Source organism: Equus caballus, chromosome 19 (genome assembly GCF_041296265.1).
Source record: "Equus caballus isolate H_3958 breed thoroughbred chromosome 19, TB-T2T, whole genome shotgun sequence".
In the NCBI taxonomy this organism is placed as follows: Eukaryota; Metazoa; Chordata; class Mammalia; order Perissodactyla; family Equidae; genus Equus; species Equus caballus.
Window position 1 is genome coordinate 40,385,156 of NC_091702.1, and position 17,956 is coordinate 40,403,111.

General features: G+C 43.2%; 1 protein-coding gene across 2 annotated transcripts in view; it reads right to left on the reverse strand.

Moving 5' to 3' along the window:
* ATP13A5 (ATPase 13A5) overlaps window positions 1-17,956 on the reverse strand; it is a 98,383-nt gene that overhangs the window by 39,056 nt on the left and 41,371 nt on the right. For both annotated transcript variants that reach the window (XR_011428796.1, XM_001498779.4), the window contains exons 12-17: window positions 15,368-15,556; window positions 11,251-11,312; window positions 9,083-9,233; window positions 6,409-6,495; window positions 5,590-5,746; window positions 3,272-3,389 (exon numbers count right to left, since the gene is read on the reverse strand). Coding sequence is in view for 1 of the 2 variants with exons in the window: in XM_001498779.4 (XP_001498829.2) it covers window positions 3,272-3,389; window positions 5,590-5,746; window positions 6,409-6,495; window positions 9,083-9,233; window positions 11,251-11,312; window positions 15,368-15,556 (764 nt within the window). In the remaining variant the exon portion in view is untranslated. The remainder of the gene's footprint in view (window positions 1-3,271; window positions 3,390-5,589; window positions 5,747-6,408; window positions 6,496-9,082; window positions 9,234-11,250; window positions 11,313-15,367; window positions 15,557-17,956) is intronic.

A 17,956-nucleotide genomic window follows, 5' to 3' on the forward strand; every position in this document is an offset into this window, starting at 1 on the left:
TCAGTTTCTTAGACATGTATTAAGTACGTACTGTGAACAGGCCACTATAGTAACAGTTGACTCATTACTGTTGGACTCATCCACTTCAGCCTCCATCTGTAACCTCCAGTAAATATATGGCATCAGCCAAGGGTTTGAACAGTTCTCAGAATTTGAAATTGGAGTCTCACAGTCTAACTGGGTTACATTTATTATGCTGGACCTCTCCTCGGAAGTGAAACACGTCTCAGGTAGCTTTTTTAAAAGTAAATTTGGGAGCCAAGAGCTCTTTCTTGATCTCCCATTGTTCCTTTTTCTATCCAGAGTGGAGATAAGGTTGCAGGGGGAGGACGGGGGAGGAGCGGGAGACCTAGGGATCTAGCCTTTCTGCATGCTGTCAGTTACTCCCCCGTGTTCAGTCCTGAGTCTCACTTCCACCTTCCACAGTACATGACACATCTGAGTCTCAGCCTCTCCGGGGTTCTACAGGGTGAACCAACTTTCCTCTCGCCATCTCTCTCTCTCTCTCTCTCTCTCTCTGGCATGGCGTAGGCTACAGCTTCTTCTATCCTGCTTGATTCAGCTACCACTGCTCCCATCTACATTACATCTTACAAAAATGTGTAGAAATGTCTCATCTACACGTATTGCTTCTTTAGCTTTCTTTGATATTATTTCTTTTCCATTGTGTTAGTAGGACTTGGGAAAGAAATAAACAGAAGATCAGTAAACCTTCTTTAAGAGAAAGATCAGAGCCGAATTTCTTTTCTTTCTTTCTTTCCTTTTTTTGGTAAGGAAGATTTGCCTTGACCTAACATCCATTTCCAGTCTTCCTCTTTTTTTGCTTGAGGAAGATTAGCCCTGAGCTAACATCTGTGCCAGTCTTCCTCTACTTTGTATGTGGGATGCCTCCCCCGTATGGCTGATGAGTGGAGTAGGTCCACCCCAGGAGGTGAACCTGGAGAACGTGGGCTGCCAAAGCGGAGTGCATGGAACTTGAACCACTTGGCCATGGGCTGGCCCCAGAGCTGGATTTCCTGATGAGCAATATAATTCAAACTTGGATGGGAACACAGTGAAGAAAATTCTCTCTGGAGTAGAATCTAAGTTGTTACATTCTTCATTGAAAAGTCCATTCACTAAATAATGACTTTATTTTCAATCTTATATTAGGCACTTTGGTGAGTATTCAGATAATCAGAGATGAATCCTGCCTTAGTGTTCTCAGAGAAGATTATAAAAGAAAATCTACCTGAATACAGAACTTGTTAATTTCCCATCATTTAACTTCATGGCTTTCTATTATAAGTTGGATTAACATTTTCTCATTAACTAGAACTAAAAAAAAGATTAAAAAAATATTCTCACCAATTAATCTGGTCTTTACAACTCTTCCTCTCATTTGCTTCAGGCGCTATGGCCTCGTCTGACTCTACGACGTTCCTAGTAAAATCCTGTGGCAGGGCCTTTGTACCCATTGCTCCTATTGGCTGCAATGCTCTTTGTCTGGATCACTGTGTGCCTTGCTCCCTTCCTTTACTCAAACCTCTGTCCATATGTCACCGCCTCAGAGGACTTCCTCCATCACTTCATGTAAAATCTCGTCCTCTGTCAATTTTTTATCCACTTAATCTGCTTTATTTTTTTCCTTCATGGCATTTATCACTACTTGACAATACTTTATAGGTTTATTTTATTGTCTATTTCCCCTAATTGGGATATAAGCTTCATGAGGGCAAGGATTTTATTTTATTCACTTCTGAATCCTTAGTGCCTTGAAGAGCATCTAACACATAGTCAAGATCAATAGAAATTTGCTAAACCAATGAAAGGGGGAATCTGGACAAAGTATTTCTTCTTGTAGTTTAGTTTTTTTCTAAGTCATTTCAAGAAACTTTTCTACTTCCCCTTGACGATGCCAGTTTTTCAGAAGTTTTGATTTTTCCAGTTGGAAAACTTTGCTAAATATAATTTGATTCTGAAAAAAAAAATGTCCAAACTCTATTCCTTTACTCTGTTTGAAAATAGTAACTAAATTCCAAGAAGCATAACAGGCTCCTCATATTCTCTGGGAAATATCTGAGATGGTTGTAAATCTAACACATTTTATCCTCATTTTCTTATTTTGTTATATTTATAATAATATCTGTCTCACTAGTGGCTTTTAAAAGAGAACATCACAGCCGCATTTGTGTGTGGCAGCTTGGGGTGGCCACTTTCTATGTCTAGCTACATAAATCTTTTCTACACACATGACCTTAACTTTCATTATTAAAATTTGTGTCGTGAAAAATTACCAAATCCTGTGTGTTACAGGTCTTTATGCTTGCTCAAGAATAGCTAACACCTTGAATGTTAAATCTGAGAATGCCATTCATGTGCTTCAAAGTGAGTTTTGTGATTCTATTTAGAAGATTAAAATGTCATGGCTGAAAGGCTCCTTAGAGATCATCCAGTCCTACATTTTATAGATGGGGAAATAGACACAGTGCATGGAAGGGACAATGATTACTGAGTATATCAGAGTGGATGAACTTAGGCTATAAATAGTAATGTTGAACCAAGGATATCCACATCTTATACAGAGCATTTAATTATATTATAAATGAGGATCTATGAGCAACACAAAATCAAAGATAAGTGACACATAGATGATTTGTTATTCAATTTTCCACAGTACTTCTCTACTCTGTCATAGACAACTCAAAAACAACCTTTAAAAGCTGAGAAACATTGAAAGAAAAAATAATCTACAGGTTATCCTCTAATGATGATGATTTATCCCCTTAACATAATTAAGAATACTGAATTCTATTTTGCATAAGGAATTCAGTTTGCACTCACTACCTCTCCAGATCTGCGGGAGGTGTACTACTGAGCCCTGAAAGAAGCCAAGTCTCAGGGATTCTGGAAGTCTTTCACAGTGCCAACTGTCTCCTTCTCTCAACCCCTTTGTATATGGGTGCCCCAAGTCAGTCAGTTGCATAATGTTCCAAAGTTGAAGAAAAGTTGGTCATTTTTGGTGAGATGATGGAGTGCAGAGCAGAGATAACTCACTGACATCTAAGATTCAGGAGACCTCAACTGTCATCCTTGATCTGCCACCAGTGAGCATTGTGACCTGAGCAAGTCCTCCCAAGTTGCCCATCTTGGAATCGGAAGACTGGATGAGAGTGATTCTCCGTCTCCTGGAGCCTTCCTGGTGACTTGAGCTGTCCATCTGTCCGTCTCCAGGGCTCATTCACTTCACGCACACAGAGTCTGCCCTAGTGCCAATTTCCAAGTTCCTTACCTGGTTAAACTCTCTACTTCTGAAAACTTCTCCATCTTCAAGGCTTTATGGGCAAGGGCAATGACGCGGAAGCCTTGCATTGTGTATTTCTTCAGTTCCTGTGGGAAATTCTGGGGCACTTTCAGGAGAGAGGAAAGAGGTAAATGTACGGTGACATCGAAGGCCACCCAACTCCTGAGCAAGACTCTGTGATGCAGTCACTGTACCTTGTATTTTTTTTTTAAAGATTTTATTTTTTCCTTTTTCTCCCCAAAGCCCCCCAGTACATAGTTGTATATTCTTTTTGTGGGTCCTTCTAGTTGTGGCATGTGGGACGCTGCCTCAGCGTGGTTTGACGAGCAGTGCCACGTCCACGCCCAGGATTCGAACCAATGAAACACTGGGCCGCCTGCAGCAGAGTGCGCGAACTTAACCACTTGGCCACGGGGCCAGCCCCACTGTACCTTTTTTTAACTTTCACTCCATAAAAATGCTTTCACAGGAAAACTACAGTTTCAGGATAAGGCCACAAATAACTTCATCAGTGAGTTCTTATTACTCTGATGGAAATAAATGCCAAAGACATAGTGGTCATCAACTGGGTGTCAGATACACTGGCCAGGCTCAGTAAGGACAGACCTCAGGATTATGTTTACCCAGATGAAATGAGGGAAACAGTTGACCCTCTAGATCAGGGGTCAGCAGACTCCAGACAAAATCTGACCCATTGCTTTTTTTTGTAAATAATGCCTTATTGGAACACAGCCAGGCTATTTGTTTGTTCATTGTCTGCGGCTGCTTTCAGGCTACAATGGCGGGGTCAAGCAGTTGAGACAGAGACCATATGGCCTGCAAAACCTAAAATATTTACTATCTGGCTCTTTGCAAAAAAGTTTACCACACCCTACTTAAGATAATAGGTGACACAATGCCAACATTTGTGTATTTTGGCATGGCAATCATGACTAATGTTAACATACTTATAAAATTCTTATGATTTATAGTATGCCTATAAGTGTATTAGAAAGAAGCACAGTATAATGGGAGGGGTGGTATCTTAGAAAGCAAAATACCTGAGTTCTAGTTTCTACTCTACTGTCAATTACCCCTCTGACCTTGGACATGTTAAGTCTCTCTTCTGTGCCTCAATTTTCCCCTCCATAAAATGAGGAGGTTGTGGATCTCTACATCCCCATTCAGCTCCTGTAATTCTAGAATAATCCTGGAGGGGGGAATCTAATTTCCAGGAAGTTGCTAGCGCTCTATTTCTTAAATACAGGGGGGAAAAATCACTTAAGATGTTGCTAACACATGTCAAGGATCAGAGGTTAGGACACTAAGAAGAATTGGAAGGGCTCCCATAAGAATAAGAGATGGTGAGTGACAGACCCACAGCTTGACTGACAGAGCAGGAGCAATAATTGCCAGCTAAAATTTCAAGAAGACACTTGTATTTGTGTGGCTGAAAAAAAGAACAACAAAGTATAGGCCATCAAGCTGTGAAGGATAGAGTTAACGGGAGCCCTGAGGAAGATCAAAGGCAGAAAAAAGGGGGCGCTTCTAAAAAAGAGCTCGAGTAGACACAGAAGTTAAAGCAATCATTTGCCAAATCTGGAATTCTGTGCACCAGTTGATGGCTATCAGCAATTGTAAAGAGAATATAGATGAAAATCAGGAGAAAAAGACCCATTTTATCCAAATGAACTCATTTGAATGCAACAATATTCTTATAAATCTGTGCTGCTGCTTAGACAGTGCGTATGTTTGTAAGACTAAGAAACAATACAAATCAGCTCAAAATCTGGCCCAGAAAGATGAAATTGCTGTGAAAATGATCAATTACCTTGCTCTAATACCATCTAATTTGCTCTAATCACTTTTTTTTTTCTAAAGGATTTGTCTTTTCTGTATTCTCCTGCCATCGATCAGTCTGAGGCCCCGCAAGTGATGACAGCCCCCCAGAGGTGACAGAGCACCCCGTTGGCAGAATTAGTCTAATGTGAGACCCTTCCCTTAGGTTGCCTCTGAATGCTCCTCATTCTCACCCTCCCTGGTTCTCTGATCCCTGCGTAGTGTCCTGTTCTGGCTCCTGATGTTTACTTCACTCTCCTTTCCTGATACCCTATTGTGGTTGGGTTTTTCTGGCTGGACCATGGCCAGAGAGTTACTGTCTGCCTCTCTGCCTTGAAATGATCACCTCTGCTTTATCAAATCTATTGGACCCACTTTCAATCACCTAGAAAACAACCACCTCCACCTTCATTGATTTAGGTTCGTTTGCTTTAAGTGTTTGCTTTAAAATATTGTACCTCCTGAACGAGAAAAGTGCTCCTTAGTACCTGTTTCAGACCTGCAGAACTGGACCAGCATCTCCGGGGCACCCTTCATGTACACATGGAAGTGATCCCCTCCTGCCAGCCAAGCGACCACAGACATCCTCTGCAGGCTGGAGGAAAATGGAAACTGGTGCAAGATGGTGATGGCTTCCACCGGACTCTACAAGTGCACCGAGAAAGGGGAGCTCAAGAAGCTTTTAAGTGAGATTTAGCAGATGCATGCCAACAAATAAGATTTACTCTGCAATGAGCCTAGGGACATCATGAAATGGTACATTTGTCCCGACGTTGATATTTTTCTGGCTGCTTCTAAGACAATTCCTTCATCAAGTTGGCTGATCTGCAAGGCCCTTCCCCTTGGCTGCCTGGAAAAATCCTAATCATCTTCCAGCCCAAGTTCACAGGTCAGCTCCTCCATGGCGCTTTGTCTCCAAGAATCAGTAGTTACCGCCACCTCTGGACGCCTGCGGCTCTTTCTTGGGCCTTTGTTATAGCACTTGACACGTTGTATTGCAATTATTTGCACCTCTCTTGGTTCTTCTCCCAGCCCGTGTCCTCTTCCAGCACAGAGCCCCATTTGTCTAGCTTTGAAATCACTCCACCCCTTAGCACCCGGCACAGTGCTCTAGCATACATAGGTACTCAGCGAATGTTTGTTGAATAAGTTAATGGATAAATTCAGGAATGAAGGAATGAGCAAACCAACTATGGATCCTGTTAGGATAAGGCAAAATAATAGGGATATAAAAATATGTGGAAGTCAAGAGAGTTTCTCCAGGTTTAAGGGGAAAGAGCTACATGATTTAAAGAAGCAAATCATACCTGACTGGCTTTTGGTCCTGGTTTTATTACCACATTTGAATCTGACATCCCAAATTTGCAGTGGTTTACTTTGCGATCTTCCATTATCTGTTTAAAAATGAAAACATTCATAAGATTCCTTAGAGAAAAATAGTAAGAAAGAAATATCTCTCATTTGCATAGCACTTTAATCTTTTCAAAGCCCTTTTCACATATTTTTCTCTTCTAGGCCAATTATCTTAATACTGTCATTGTCAAATTTCTGTTGTGTTGATTTATATTAAGGACCTTACTGTATAATGTCAAAAAGCCAAAAATATTGTGACCACACTTTATGTAGTAATTGGTGGAAGCAGTGATAGCTACAGGCCCAATGGATCTTCCTAAATGGTATGTCTAGTAATTGGAGGAGGGTTTGAGTAAGATCTACTCTCCAATACAGCTGAGCACATTAGCTCTCAGATGAGTCAGGGTTGGGTCTTGAGATAAACACGGGACTGTTTCTTATGCTATATCTATGCTACTGGTCTAATTGCTTAGCTAGAGAGTTAGCTGCCAGCAAATTAGAAAGCACACTTGAAAATGGTGTGCATTCTTTGGATGTTAAACAGTATAATTTACACCACCTGAGAAACCAATAGTAACCTAAAATACGCGAAAAAGCAGTTGGATATATAAAAAGTAAAGGTCAGAAAATAGGAGACAACATCTGGTCTCCTCTCTGTCACTTGCTTGTTTAACCCTGGGGACATCACCTCATGTCTCCAGATTTCAGTTTCTTCTGAAAAATATTCTGACATCCCTTCTAGTGCTAAACATTCTTAGGGTCTATAAGGACATTTTCCATCCCCCTAACGTTTACTGAAAGGTCCCTTACTGCCAAGGGATTTAATGCAAGGCTGTTTCTCACCAAGCTTTAAACTCAATGAATAATCTTTATGCTTTGTTTGGAGTAGATGTAACTGTTCTTAAAAACAATTCGTACAGAGATAATACTAAACATTTATGTTCCCACGCTAGACCCCAACTTGCTATGTCATTTGTACAGTTGGATCAACCCTCCTCTGCTGGAGAAGCGGCCACTGTTAGAACCAGGATCAAAGGCACATACGGTAACGGCGACCCTGTTCAACTCATCACCGTGTCAACTCCACGGATGCCGGTAAGGACGTTGCTGATAACAATTACCCTGATTCTTCTGCATTAAGATCTGGGAAAGTGATTACTATTTGTCTTGGTGTCAAAAATTTCTCCACAGCAAATGTTTTAATTTAACTTACTGAGATTAGAAATTTCCCTTTTTACCAGGTTTCCTCTTTTATTACTTTGGCCTCTAGAAAGCTACAATTTTCCTACTACACATCTGTAAATTAGCCTCTTTGTGAGAGGTACTTCCTTTCTCTGCGATCATTTGTTTCCATTCCTTTACAACTCTGTTTAAAATGCTGTCCTGTACTTGATGTATCATTGTAAGTAGCTTTAGGACACTTTTTTGGAGGGCAGCAGAATGTAATTAACTAGGTAACTAACTAATGAATGAATACCCTCCATTTGTTGGGCATTTACAATGCACACAGTCCTTTTAGGGTCATAGTCTCAAGCTCACCACAAGTCTGTGAATGAGACATTATTATCCCAAATGCAAGATGAGGTGCACACTGAGTCTTGGTTCTGAATTTGGGGTCACACAGCTAGAGAGTGGTGGAGTCAAGAGCTCTTCCCACCATGTCATGACAGCCACCAGGATAAATTTACACCCTTCAACTGTCATTCACTCAGAAAATTGAATCAATTGAACCAAGAGTCCTCCAGTTTGGTGTCTAGATCTTTGCTGTCCAATATGGTAGCTACCAGCCACTTCTTGCTATTTACACTTAAGCTTAAAATAACTAAAGTAGGTGCCGGCCGGGTGGCGCAGCGGTTAAGTGCGCACGTTCTGCTTCAGCGGCCCAGGGTTCACCAGTTCAGATCCCCAGTGCGGATATGGCACCACTTGGCATGCCATGCTGTGGTAGGCATCCCACACATAAGGTAGAGGAAGATGGGCATGGATGTTAACTCAGGGCCAGTCTTCCTCAGCGAAAAGAGGAGGATTGGCAGCAGTTAGCTCAGGGCTAATCTTCCTCAAAAAAAAAAAAAAAGAGAAAGAAAAGGAAAAACATAAAGTAAATAAAATAAAAAATTCAGTTTTTCAGTTGCATAGCCTTGTTTCAAGCGCTCATTGGCCACACGTGGCTAGTGGCTACTATATTGGATGGCACTGTTTTAGTATAAACACCCTGTTTCTCTGAGGGTGTTTCAAAGAATATTTGTTTTCTCCAAAACATGTTTTGGCCTGTCAATAAAGTTTTTGTGGTCGAATAAGTTTGGCAAGTGCTGCATATCATATTCTCCCTTGAATGTTCACACCAGACCACGACATATTAAAGAAATCCTGCAGTCAAGAAACCTATTTAAGTTTGTTTAAATAGCAGTTCCCAAATTTATTAGCCCATGGAACTCGATTTCCTGTTGCACTCATTAACGGAATTCTTTGGAGCAGAGTCTGGGAAATTCAGGTTGAATCAGATGTTCATTCGTGCATTGTTAGGAATCTTCTCTGGGTTTCCACCAAAGTTAGAAAAGCTTTAGCACTCCTAGTAAGGATTTCTTCAAGTTTTCCTCATTCAGCTGAAGCAAGAAATTATCACCTTACCCAGGCAGTGCCCTCAAACATTTTGAGGTCCAGAGGGTCTCCCTGGATGGTCCCATCCAGAAGGATCAGGGAGTGGCAGCTGGCCATGGCCGCACACAGTGGGCCCCATGGCAAAGCCCTGCCCGAGGCAAAGCTATGGACTTCCTGGAAGCTGGTAGAGAAGACAATTCATAAGTTAAGGTCTTCAACGAAATCTTTTTGTACACCCTGCCCCTTAAATCTTACTAACGTAAAGCTTCAATAATACCTAACCCCCATGCAGAAAACCTTCAATAGCTCCCCATGCCATGTGTGATAAAGTTCTCCTATGGCTGGTATTTAAGGCCCTGTCTTCTCCAGTTCTGTATCATCTTACAGATTCTACTCATACTAGTGCCCTTTATGCACAATTTTTCCAGAGTCAAGTTAAACTTCTTGCTATGTCTATGCTCACACAGGGATTTCCCTGCCCTGAGCCCTTGCTCACATGGTTTTCTAATTTCTAACTGGAATATTCTGCCTGTAGACTGCTCTTTATAAAGCCCTCCTTTGAGTTGGATGTGAATTTCCTTCTCAACAGTTTGCCACTGGCCAGGAACTACTATCATTTCAGAGAGCTTGGCTAGAATCACAGGGACTTTTGTCAGGTTTCTGCAGCCCCGTCCACGGTGGCCGTATTGTAGAAAAGCATATTGTGGGAAGGCTTGGAACTGACATCTGCAAACTCCGCAGTGCTGGCTCTAGAAAGCCACACAGCCCAGGCAAGAAGTCTCCAGACCGATGAGGTAGCAGGGACGAGAAAGAAGCCTGCCTGGTGGTTCCTTGTTCCTTCAAGTGAAAGCATGCACGGACTCTGAAATATTTCTTGCTACTCAGTTCTTCACACTTTGCCCCTATTTCCTGAAACTCCTGGCATAGACAGCCAGCATCTAAAGCACAGTTTCCTCTGTGACTGTCAGTTGGCTTGTGTTACCGTCGTCTCCTCCCATGTTAGAGCTGAGTAGTAATTGTATTTAGTTTCTACTCCCCAAAAGCTTCAGAGTTCTGGGGACAAGGGAATAAAGGAGGGATGGAAACGACAAATATCCTTTTCTCCTTTCACTGCTCTGGCAAATAGAAGCCATGCCTCTCTGGACAAAGGCCTGGACCAGGTATCTGAGCAGCCAGGAGCAGACACATGAGCAGGTTAGAGCCCACATAGTTCACTGATGCCCAGCCCGAGGATCTTCTGCCGCATTGCACCGCCTGTCTGCTCTTGCCAAGTGCCAGTGCTGCGTCCGGCCCTGTTACCCTCTTGGGGAGCCCCTGCTTGACTCCTTCAATGTCAGCAGCCTTAGCCACTGTTTGGAGCCAAGGCAGGGTTCCTGGAGCTTAAGAGCAGAGGCCCCTCCACTCAGACTGAGAAGGCTGGTCTTGGCCCCACAGGGAAGGGAGCTAGGAGCTCAGGGACCCTCTCTGAGAAGGGGCCACTCCCTCCCCTCTCTAGCTCTGTTCTGGGGTAGCATCGTTGAGATTGCCCTCTCCCTTCCCTAGTGCCTGCTTTTAAATCAGGTCTATAAAAATCCTATCCATACACCCTTCAAAACCTATCTCAAATGCTCTCTCCTTCAGGTGGTTTTCTTGATGTACTCATTTTCAAATTTAACTTCTACCTTTTATTCACTATGTTATAATAAACACCAGGACTGTGTATTATATCAAGCCATCATTATGATTTCTTCATCTCTGTTCTAATATTTATGCCTTCATAGTGACCCTTTTCTCGGCCTGTGTTGTACGTTGAACGTGGATGGACATTTTTATCCGCTGGAGTGTGAACTCCGTGAGGGAGGAGACGCAGCTCTTCCTGTCTGGATCCCCCACCGCACTAGCCGCTCAGGAAGTCTGTGCAGTTTTTAATTGAGCACAGTCCTGATTTCGCTCTTTGCTCCTCTGTTTTATTCGTTCAGCTCCTTAATCATCCACCTCATTCTATCCCATTTTCCATGTGGAGTTTCAAGGCCTACTTTCTCTGTCTGATTCTGAACTTAAGACTCATTTGATTTAACAAGTTAGAAAAATTGGGAGCTGGTTCCAGCCAGTTATTATCTATATTTTATGTGACATTCATCCCTCAACACAGGAAGGATGGCTTTGTGTAGCACCAAGATGGCCCACCAATCAACATCCATGTTCACTAATGTGCCTACCAGTTGTCAGCAGTAGGGATGGTCCCCCAGAGGTCCTGCCCATCCTCCGTAAGAGTGCCGGTCTGGGAAAAAGTTAGAAATGGTATTAGCATAAAATTTAAAGCTTTTAATTATATCATGATTTACACAAAACCCAAGCTCCCAAGAAACTAAAGTAGATCTAATTGTCCAAAGCCCTTATCTGTAAGCATCAAATTTTAAATCAGAGAAGAGGGCCTGAAAGAAAGATTCAACAGGTGACAAGTGATTCCCGAAAGACCATGTGGAAAGTCAGGGGGCTCTAATGACTCATTATTACCACAAAATGCAAGTATTTGTTTTTGTTTATTGTTGTGACTGTTGCTGTTGCTAAATGACAGAGGTTCAGCAACTGAAAATCCAACAAGAACCAGCTCGAGTCTGACTTTTTAGTTGGCACCTGCTATCTCTCTAAAGCAGAGCTCAGAATTTTTTTTTTTCCTTTCTTTTCAAGACCATTTAATTCACAGTCTGCCATCTGGTTCACAGCAATTTTCTAAAATATGGGTGACATGGTGACTGTCCAGATTGATAATGAAATGTTGATAAAGGGCTTTGAGATGATAGAGAGAAACGAAGTGCTAATAATAAATACTAATTAGTGCCCATGAATGGGTTTTATTGCAGATCAAGAGGAAAATGGCTGGGAGATTTGATTTGCTGTATTAGGGGAGAGTATTTGTCAGATAACGTAACAGAGAAAGTAAAATGGAACTGAAGACTCTCACAGCCCTGTTAATGTGCTCATTGCTGCACAGTCGATCATTAATTACAGACCTGGTGTCTAATGCAGCAGGCTGACAGCACGAGGCCTGCTTAACCCCTAGTCAGAGAAAGGAGTTGGCTGGTGCTGCTTCAGCATAGTCAAGGCAGAGCGGGGCATTACCAAGTGTTGGTAAATATCCTGTTTCAACACCAACACCCAGGTCTCTGATGCTGTTTTTTAAGGTCATCTCTGTATAAGACACTGAATTTTCTAGTTTTCTACCAAATGACATCTTCTATCATTACAGCGCATCATATTAGCACAATGCTTTACAGTGAAGTGTTTTCAATGCTTTCAGTTCTTACAACAGAGTAAATAGAGTAGAGGCATTCTTAGGCTAGAGGTGAAATGAGCAGTCTCAGCATCCAGTGGCCGAGTAGGATGGAGAGAAAGAACCAGAATCCAGCCCATCTAGAGTCTTCCACTAGATGACAAATGTTAAGAGAACTCAGCAAAGCACGTAGAAAGACAAAGCCTGTACTGGGTTTCTGGATTAAAGAATTAAGGACTCTTTATTTCATTAATTCATTTGAACTTCATGGAGAGATAGCATGTTTGTGTGAGTTATTCCTTGAAGGACAACAAAGACAGCAACAAAAGCTATTTGCTTCATTTCCCTCCTGCATTTTATAAGGGCCCCAACTTGTGTGTTTATATTCCAAATCCTCTTGAGTTGTTCCATTTCAAAAAGAGTTAGCAACTTAATTCAAACTGAAATGTTTTCCTGATGATTAGATTATGTTTTTAAGCTTCAATATTTTGAACATGAAGACAGAGAGATGATGCCAATGATGCCACAGCAAAACGGAAATGGGACCGTGTTCTTTCTCTATGTGAAAATAACCCTATATGTTAAAACTAACCATAAACAGAAAGAAATTGAATTATAGTTGCCATTATAAAGGGAATAAGACAGGAAATGAAAGCTTCTTAGCATAAATACTAGCCAAGGCTTGGACTTAATTGGATAGAAAAGAAAGAGAGAATTTGCTTTACAGAACTTATAACAAATCAGCTTAAACTAGAAATATACATGGAAGTAAATGTACTCAGAAACTCAGTGGTGAATATCTTCCACAGTGAAACTACACTAGATGGAAATTCAATTAATCATGAAATGCTTTATTCCAACATCGTGTTGGTGGAGTTTTACAATGTGAAAGCTAGAAAGAAACTTAGAGATGACTGTAATTCAACGTTCGTATCTTAAAAAGTCACACGGAACTTAGCATCAAATTCAGGATTAGATTTCTCATTTGAGTTCTTGCACTATAACATGCTGTCATACTGTACAGAGTTTGGCCAAGTATGCTGAGAGGCAGTCCCTAAAACAGTCTAGCAAAGGAGCACAGGAGAATGGAGAGGAAAAAGCCCTACATGGGAAGTAAAAAAAAAATGTTTCCACTGTCTGGAAAAATTAGTTTTATTTATTTATTTATTTATTTATTTTTGAGGAAGATTAGCCCTGAACTAACTGCTGCCAATCCTCCTCTTTTTTGCTGAGGAAGACTGGCCCTGAGCTAACATCCATGCCCATCTTCCTCTACTTTATATATGGGACGCCTACCACAGCATGGCTTTTGCCAAGCGGTGTCATGTCCGCACCCGGGATCCGAACTGGCGAACCCCGGGCTGCTGAGAAGCGGAACGTGAGCCCTTAACCACTGTGCCACCAGGCCAGCCTCTGGAAAAATTAGTTTTAGAAACAGACAAATATGTAATGAACATATTTTATAAATCTCCCTCCTATATTCTAGACACTAGTAAGGCTACTGGGGAAGTAATGGGAATTCCTATCAAAAACTTCCAAGGGGCTGGTACCTGACCCCGAATCTAAAAGGAAGCTACTGTTATGCTAACCCTACAGCTTCCTGACTGGTGGCCATAGAGGACTTTCTCTGCCAAAGGAAACTCGAACAAAATAGAACTGAAATAAGCTAAGAGCTATGCCACTTCCAAGTGGGGACCAAGTCTGGTCAAGCCCACTCATGGTGTCTCTCGAGTTGGTCTTCATCTCTGCATTCTTGCCCTTTGTGTCTAGGACAATGAATGATCTGCAGTTGTCCCCAGATAGCCTCCTGCCTCAGTCCCATCTCCCTTCTGTCCCTTCTAAGCAATTCCCCCAGGTGAAATAAATGAAACACACCTATAAAAATGTCACTGGTATTGAAAAACGAGAAGGGCCCCCATTCTCCTTCACAACAAGGCCCCACTCCTTAGCTTGGCACATCAGGCCCTGAGCCATTGGGCTCCTCCTCTCCAGCTACATTCCCCACCAAACAGCCACATTCTAGCCACAACTCCTGCCCCATTCCCCACACACTGCAGGCCCTCACATCCCTGTGCTTCTGACCTGCTCGCCTCTGAGCCTGGAGCGCATTCTGTCCAACAACCAAAGCCACAGCTCAAAGGCAACCTCCCACCTGTGGCAGGGAACTGCACGCAGTGCTTTGCTCATATTGCTATCAAGCACACATTTCACTGCATTATCATTGTCCACACTTCCATTTTATCTCTTTCCTCAGCTGGACCACAAGCTTCTCAAGAGCTAGGAGCAGCTCATTAATGCGGCTCTCTGCCAATGTGGGTTCACTAAAAAGTAGCAAAGCCTTTAGGAATTATTCAAATGCAAATAGACTGAGGACATGGAGGGACCAAGCTGGGGCCACTGTGTTAGAGCAGTTCAACTGCCCTGCCCAAGCTGAGGGCAGCATCTGAACAGCAGGCAGCTGACGCTGAAGACCTCCAGGTCCCCCAGAGGAGAGTCATGCTAAGGGGTCTCGGGACCCGTCCCAAAGCAGCAGTCGCTCCGTTTGAACATATCCCTCCTCTGCCACCTTTCCAGGGCCCTACGCACACAGACAAGCTTCCCTAGTCCTGAGTCTTGATAACCTGGGGAGCAAAGGAAAAAAGAGGGAGCAGATTGCATAAACACAGGTCACGGTCCACTCCCTCCCTTTCCTTAGAAGAAGCAGAGGAGGAGAAAGGAATATATTCACGTAAGCTCTGGACAAAGCCCTTTGGAGAACAGAAATGTTCCTCATATTTTTTGTCTGAAAAAGCCAGTCAGCCAAAGTTATTACAGTAAGAGATTGTCTTGAAATCCAAATGAGACACAAAAATACTAAATTTCACAGGGAAGAAATTCATGATATGATGGCTAAACCCCTTCCTAGGACTCAGTAAAGCAGGCTTCTAGAACGTGATCTTCTCTGGCCTCAGTGTTCCCATCTGTAAAATGAGGGTGCCGGACCAGACATTCTCTGAGGCCCTTTCCCCGCCCTGCTGTGCTTTGGAATCATTGACCTCCAACCTGGAAAGTTTAGATCATACTTTGTCAAAGCACACGAGGTTTATTTGTCCACACATATTGATTCTCTGTGGGGAGATACAGAAGATTTTCTTTTTCTTCAGCCTCTTTTGTGCATACACGATGCCTGTGGTCAGGGCAGCTGGCAGCACGGGAGGGACAGTAACGGTGAGGAGAAGCAGGGCCATGGGCGCAGTATTTCCAAAAGAGACCTGGGGAGGGGAGGCACAGACTGGTTAGCCTAGCAGAGCAGGCTGGCACGCTTCCTGGCACCATTTCCTGCAAAACCACCGCTCAGAATATTCATAGTGGGTCGGCTCTCTTGGTAGGACTGAGTGTTCTCTTGGCTGTGCCCAGGGAATGAACAAATTGTCTCCCACTGCAGAACAAAGGAGTCCTCTGATGCCTTCTCTGGGTCCACTCTGCTTTTTCCTGACTCTTTCTCTCCATTCCTCAGCATTCCCCACCCAGAGCGCCCATCCCTTCTCTGCTCACCAGACTCTCACATACCCCCTCTGGACTCCCAGGGACTGGTCTTGAGTTGTAATATCTTACACAGCAACTTGACTGTTATTATAAATCTCTCTCCCCCACCAGCCCACAAACTCCTTGGGCACAGCAGCTGCGGCTTATTCATCTCTGAAGTCATCTTCGGATTCATCTTATTCATCTCCAGATACAGAGTCTAGCACAGCGTCTGATACAGGGGAGGTGCTCAGCTCACAGATTGAATGAATGGTGACCTGACAAAAACTACGAGCAAAATTCAGCATATATTATCTATTCAAGGGAAGCCAATAATACAAATAGCTTGTCCTCACTGGACAGGCACTGTGGGGCGGGCATTGTGTCAGGCTACGTACATTAGTTAGTTATTCCCCCCAAAAACCTCGCGACATAAACACTGTTATTTTCTCCATTTAATGGATGAGGAAGCAAAGGCTTAAAAGTGAAATAACTTCCCCAAGGCCACGTGCTAGTTAAGTGGTGAGGGTATGAATCCTAGTCTGTCTGACTCGAGGGTACAAAGGCGTGACCAGTGTGACCTATTATCAGGCCAGTTCTTGCGGAGTCAGATCCCAGGCAGGGCTGCAGAAGCTCACGTGGCTGATAAGGGCGAGACCAAGATAAAACCATGGAGTGGCTTCTTTCATTTTTCACATGTTCTAGACACTGATGGCTCTACCCTCTACCACCTTGCCTAGGCTGTTATGAAATTAACCATAATTTTAGCCATCCAGTCCTCTTTTGTGTATTGGAAACACAGATTCAAGTTCAGTAACAATGGATGCTGGATACATCTTTGGTTCGATCTCAGTTTATCACAAAATCTGTCATTCCTTGCTTTTCCCAACCAAAGCCACAGAGGAGTTTTGCCCCCAAGGACTCAGCCCTGTCTAATCCTGAGCCAGTGCAGATAGAGGCAGCCAACAGGTCCACAGGTTCTGCCCCGCAGAACGATGGGGTCTGGGATTAGCCTTGCTGCTTTGGCGTCTATTGGATGTTGAGTCCTGCCCTGGAAGCCTTCATTTCCAATCACTGCCAGGCTTTCTGGTCTGTAGGAGAGGGTTTTTGGCTTGTTGTCCTGCCCAACGCTCCCTCTCGAGATGAAAATGGCACATTGCCTCAAATTCCAGCCTCACCGGCTTTGACATCTTGCCTAGCTCTTTCCAGGGTCCGTTCTACTGGTGCCAATATGCTCTGGCCTCCTCTGCCCTCGCCTGCCCTAGAAATGCTCCTAGGGGACTTATTTCAGATTCAAATGACTGTTCAGAGCTCAAGTTCTGTTTTGTTTAATTTTTTTTTTTTTTGTATTTTTTGTTTTTTGAGGAAGATTAGCCCCGAGCTAACATCCACTGCCAATCTTCCTCTTTTTGCTGAGCAAGATTGGCCCTGAGCTAACATCTATGCCCATCTTTCCCGATTTATATATGGGATGCCTGCTACTGCATGGTTTGATAAGTGCTGTGTAGGTCCATGCCTGGGATCCAAACCAGCAAACACCGGGCCGCCGAAGCGGAGCATGCAAACTTAACTGCTATGCCACCAGGCCAGCCCCTCAGAGCTCAAGTTTGAACATGAACATTGCATAGAAATTCCTGTGACTGTGTCTTTGCCAATCAATATCCACCCCACTACACACGGACACAGAATGGACTGATGCCATCAGTTTGGGTATCATAATTTTAGGCCACCACACCCAATTTCACACCTGTTGTTGGGATCCTTTTATTCACAATTTTTTCTTCTTCCCCATGAGCCCACACTGCTAAGATCCCAGCATGTCTTACAGAAGAGACTGCAGGTTCACAACAGAATCAGACCCAGGACCAGAAAGGAACTCAAAGGTCATTTGAGACAACCCCCCTCTCTCCATCCATCACAACTATTAAGTGAGACATCCAAGTGAAACCAGATACCCTGAAGCTTAAAAGGAAGTGAGGATCCATGCAGAATGCAACTCTGTAAAAGTAAACATTTGATTTCATTTCAGAACCTAACCAGAACACAGGGGCAATCCATTGACTACGTGGTGTGTTGGGTATGATGTACACGCTCAAATACTTCAATGCTCTCAAGTGGCCCAAACTTCTAGGGATAGCACTCAAAAT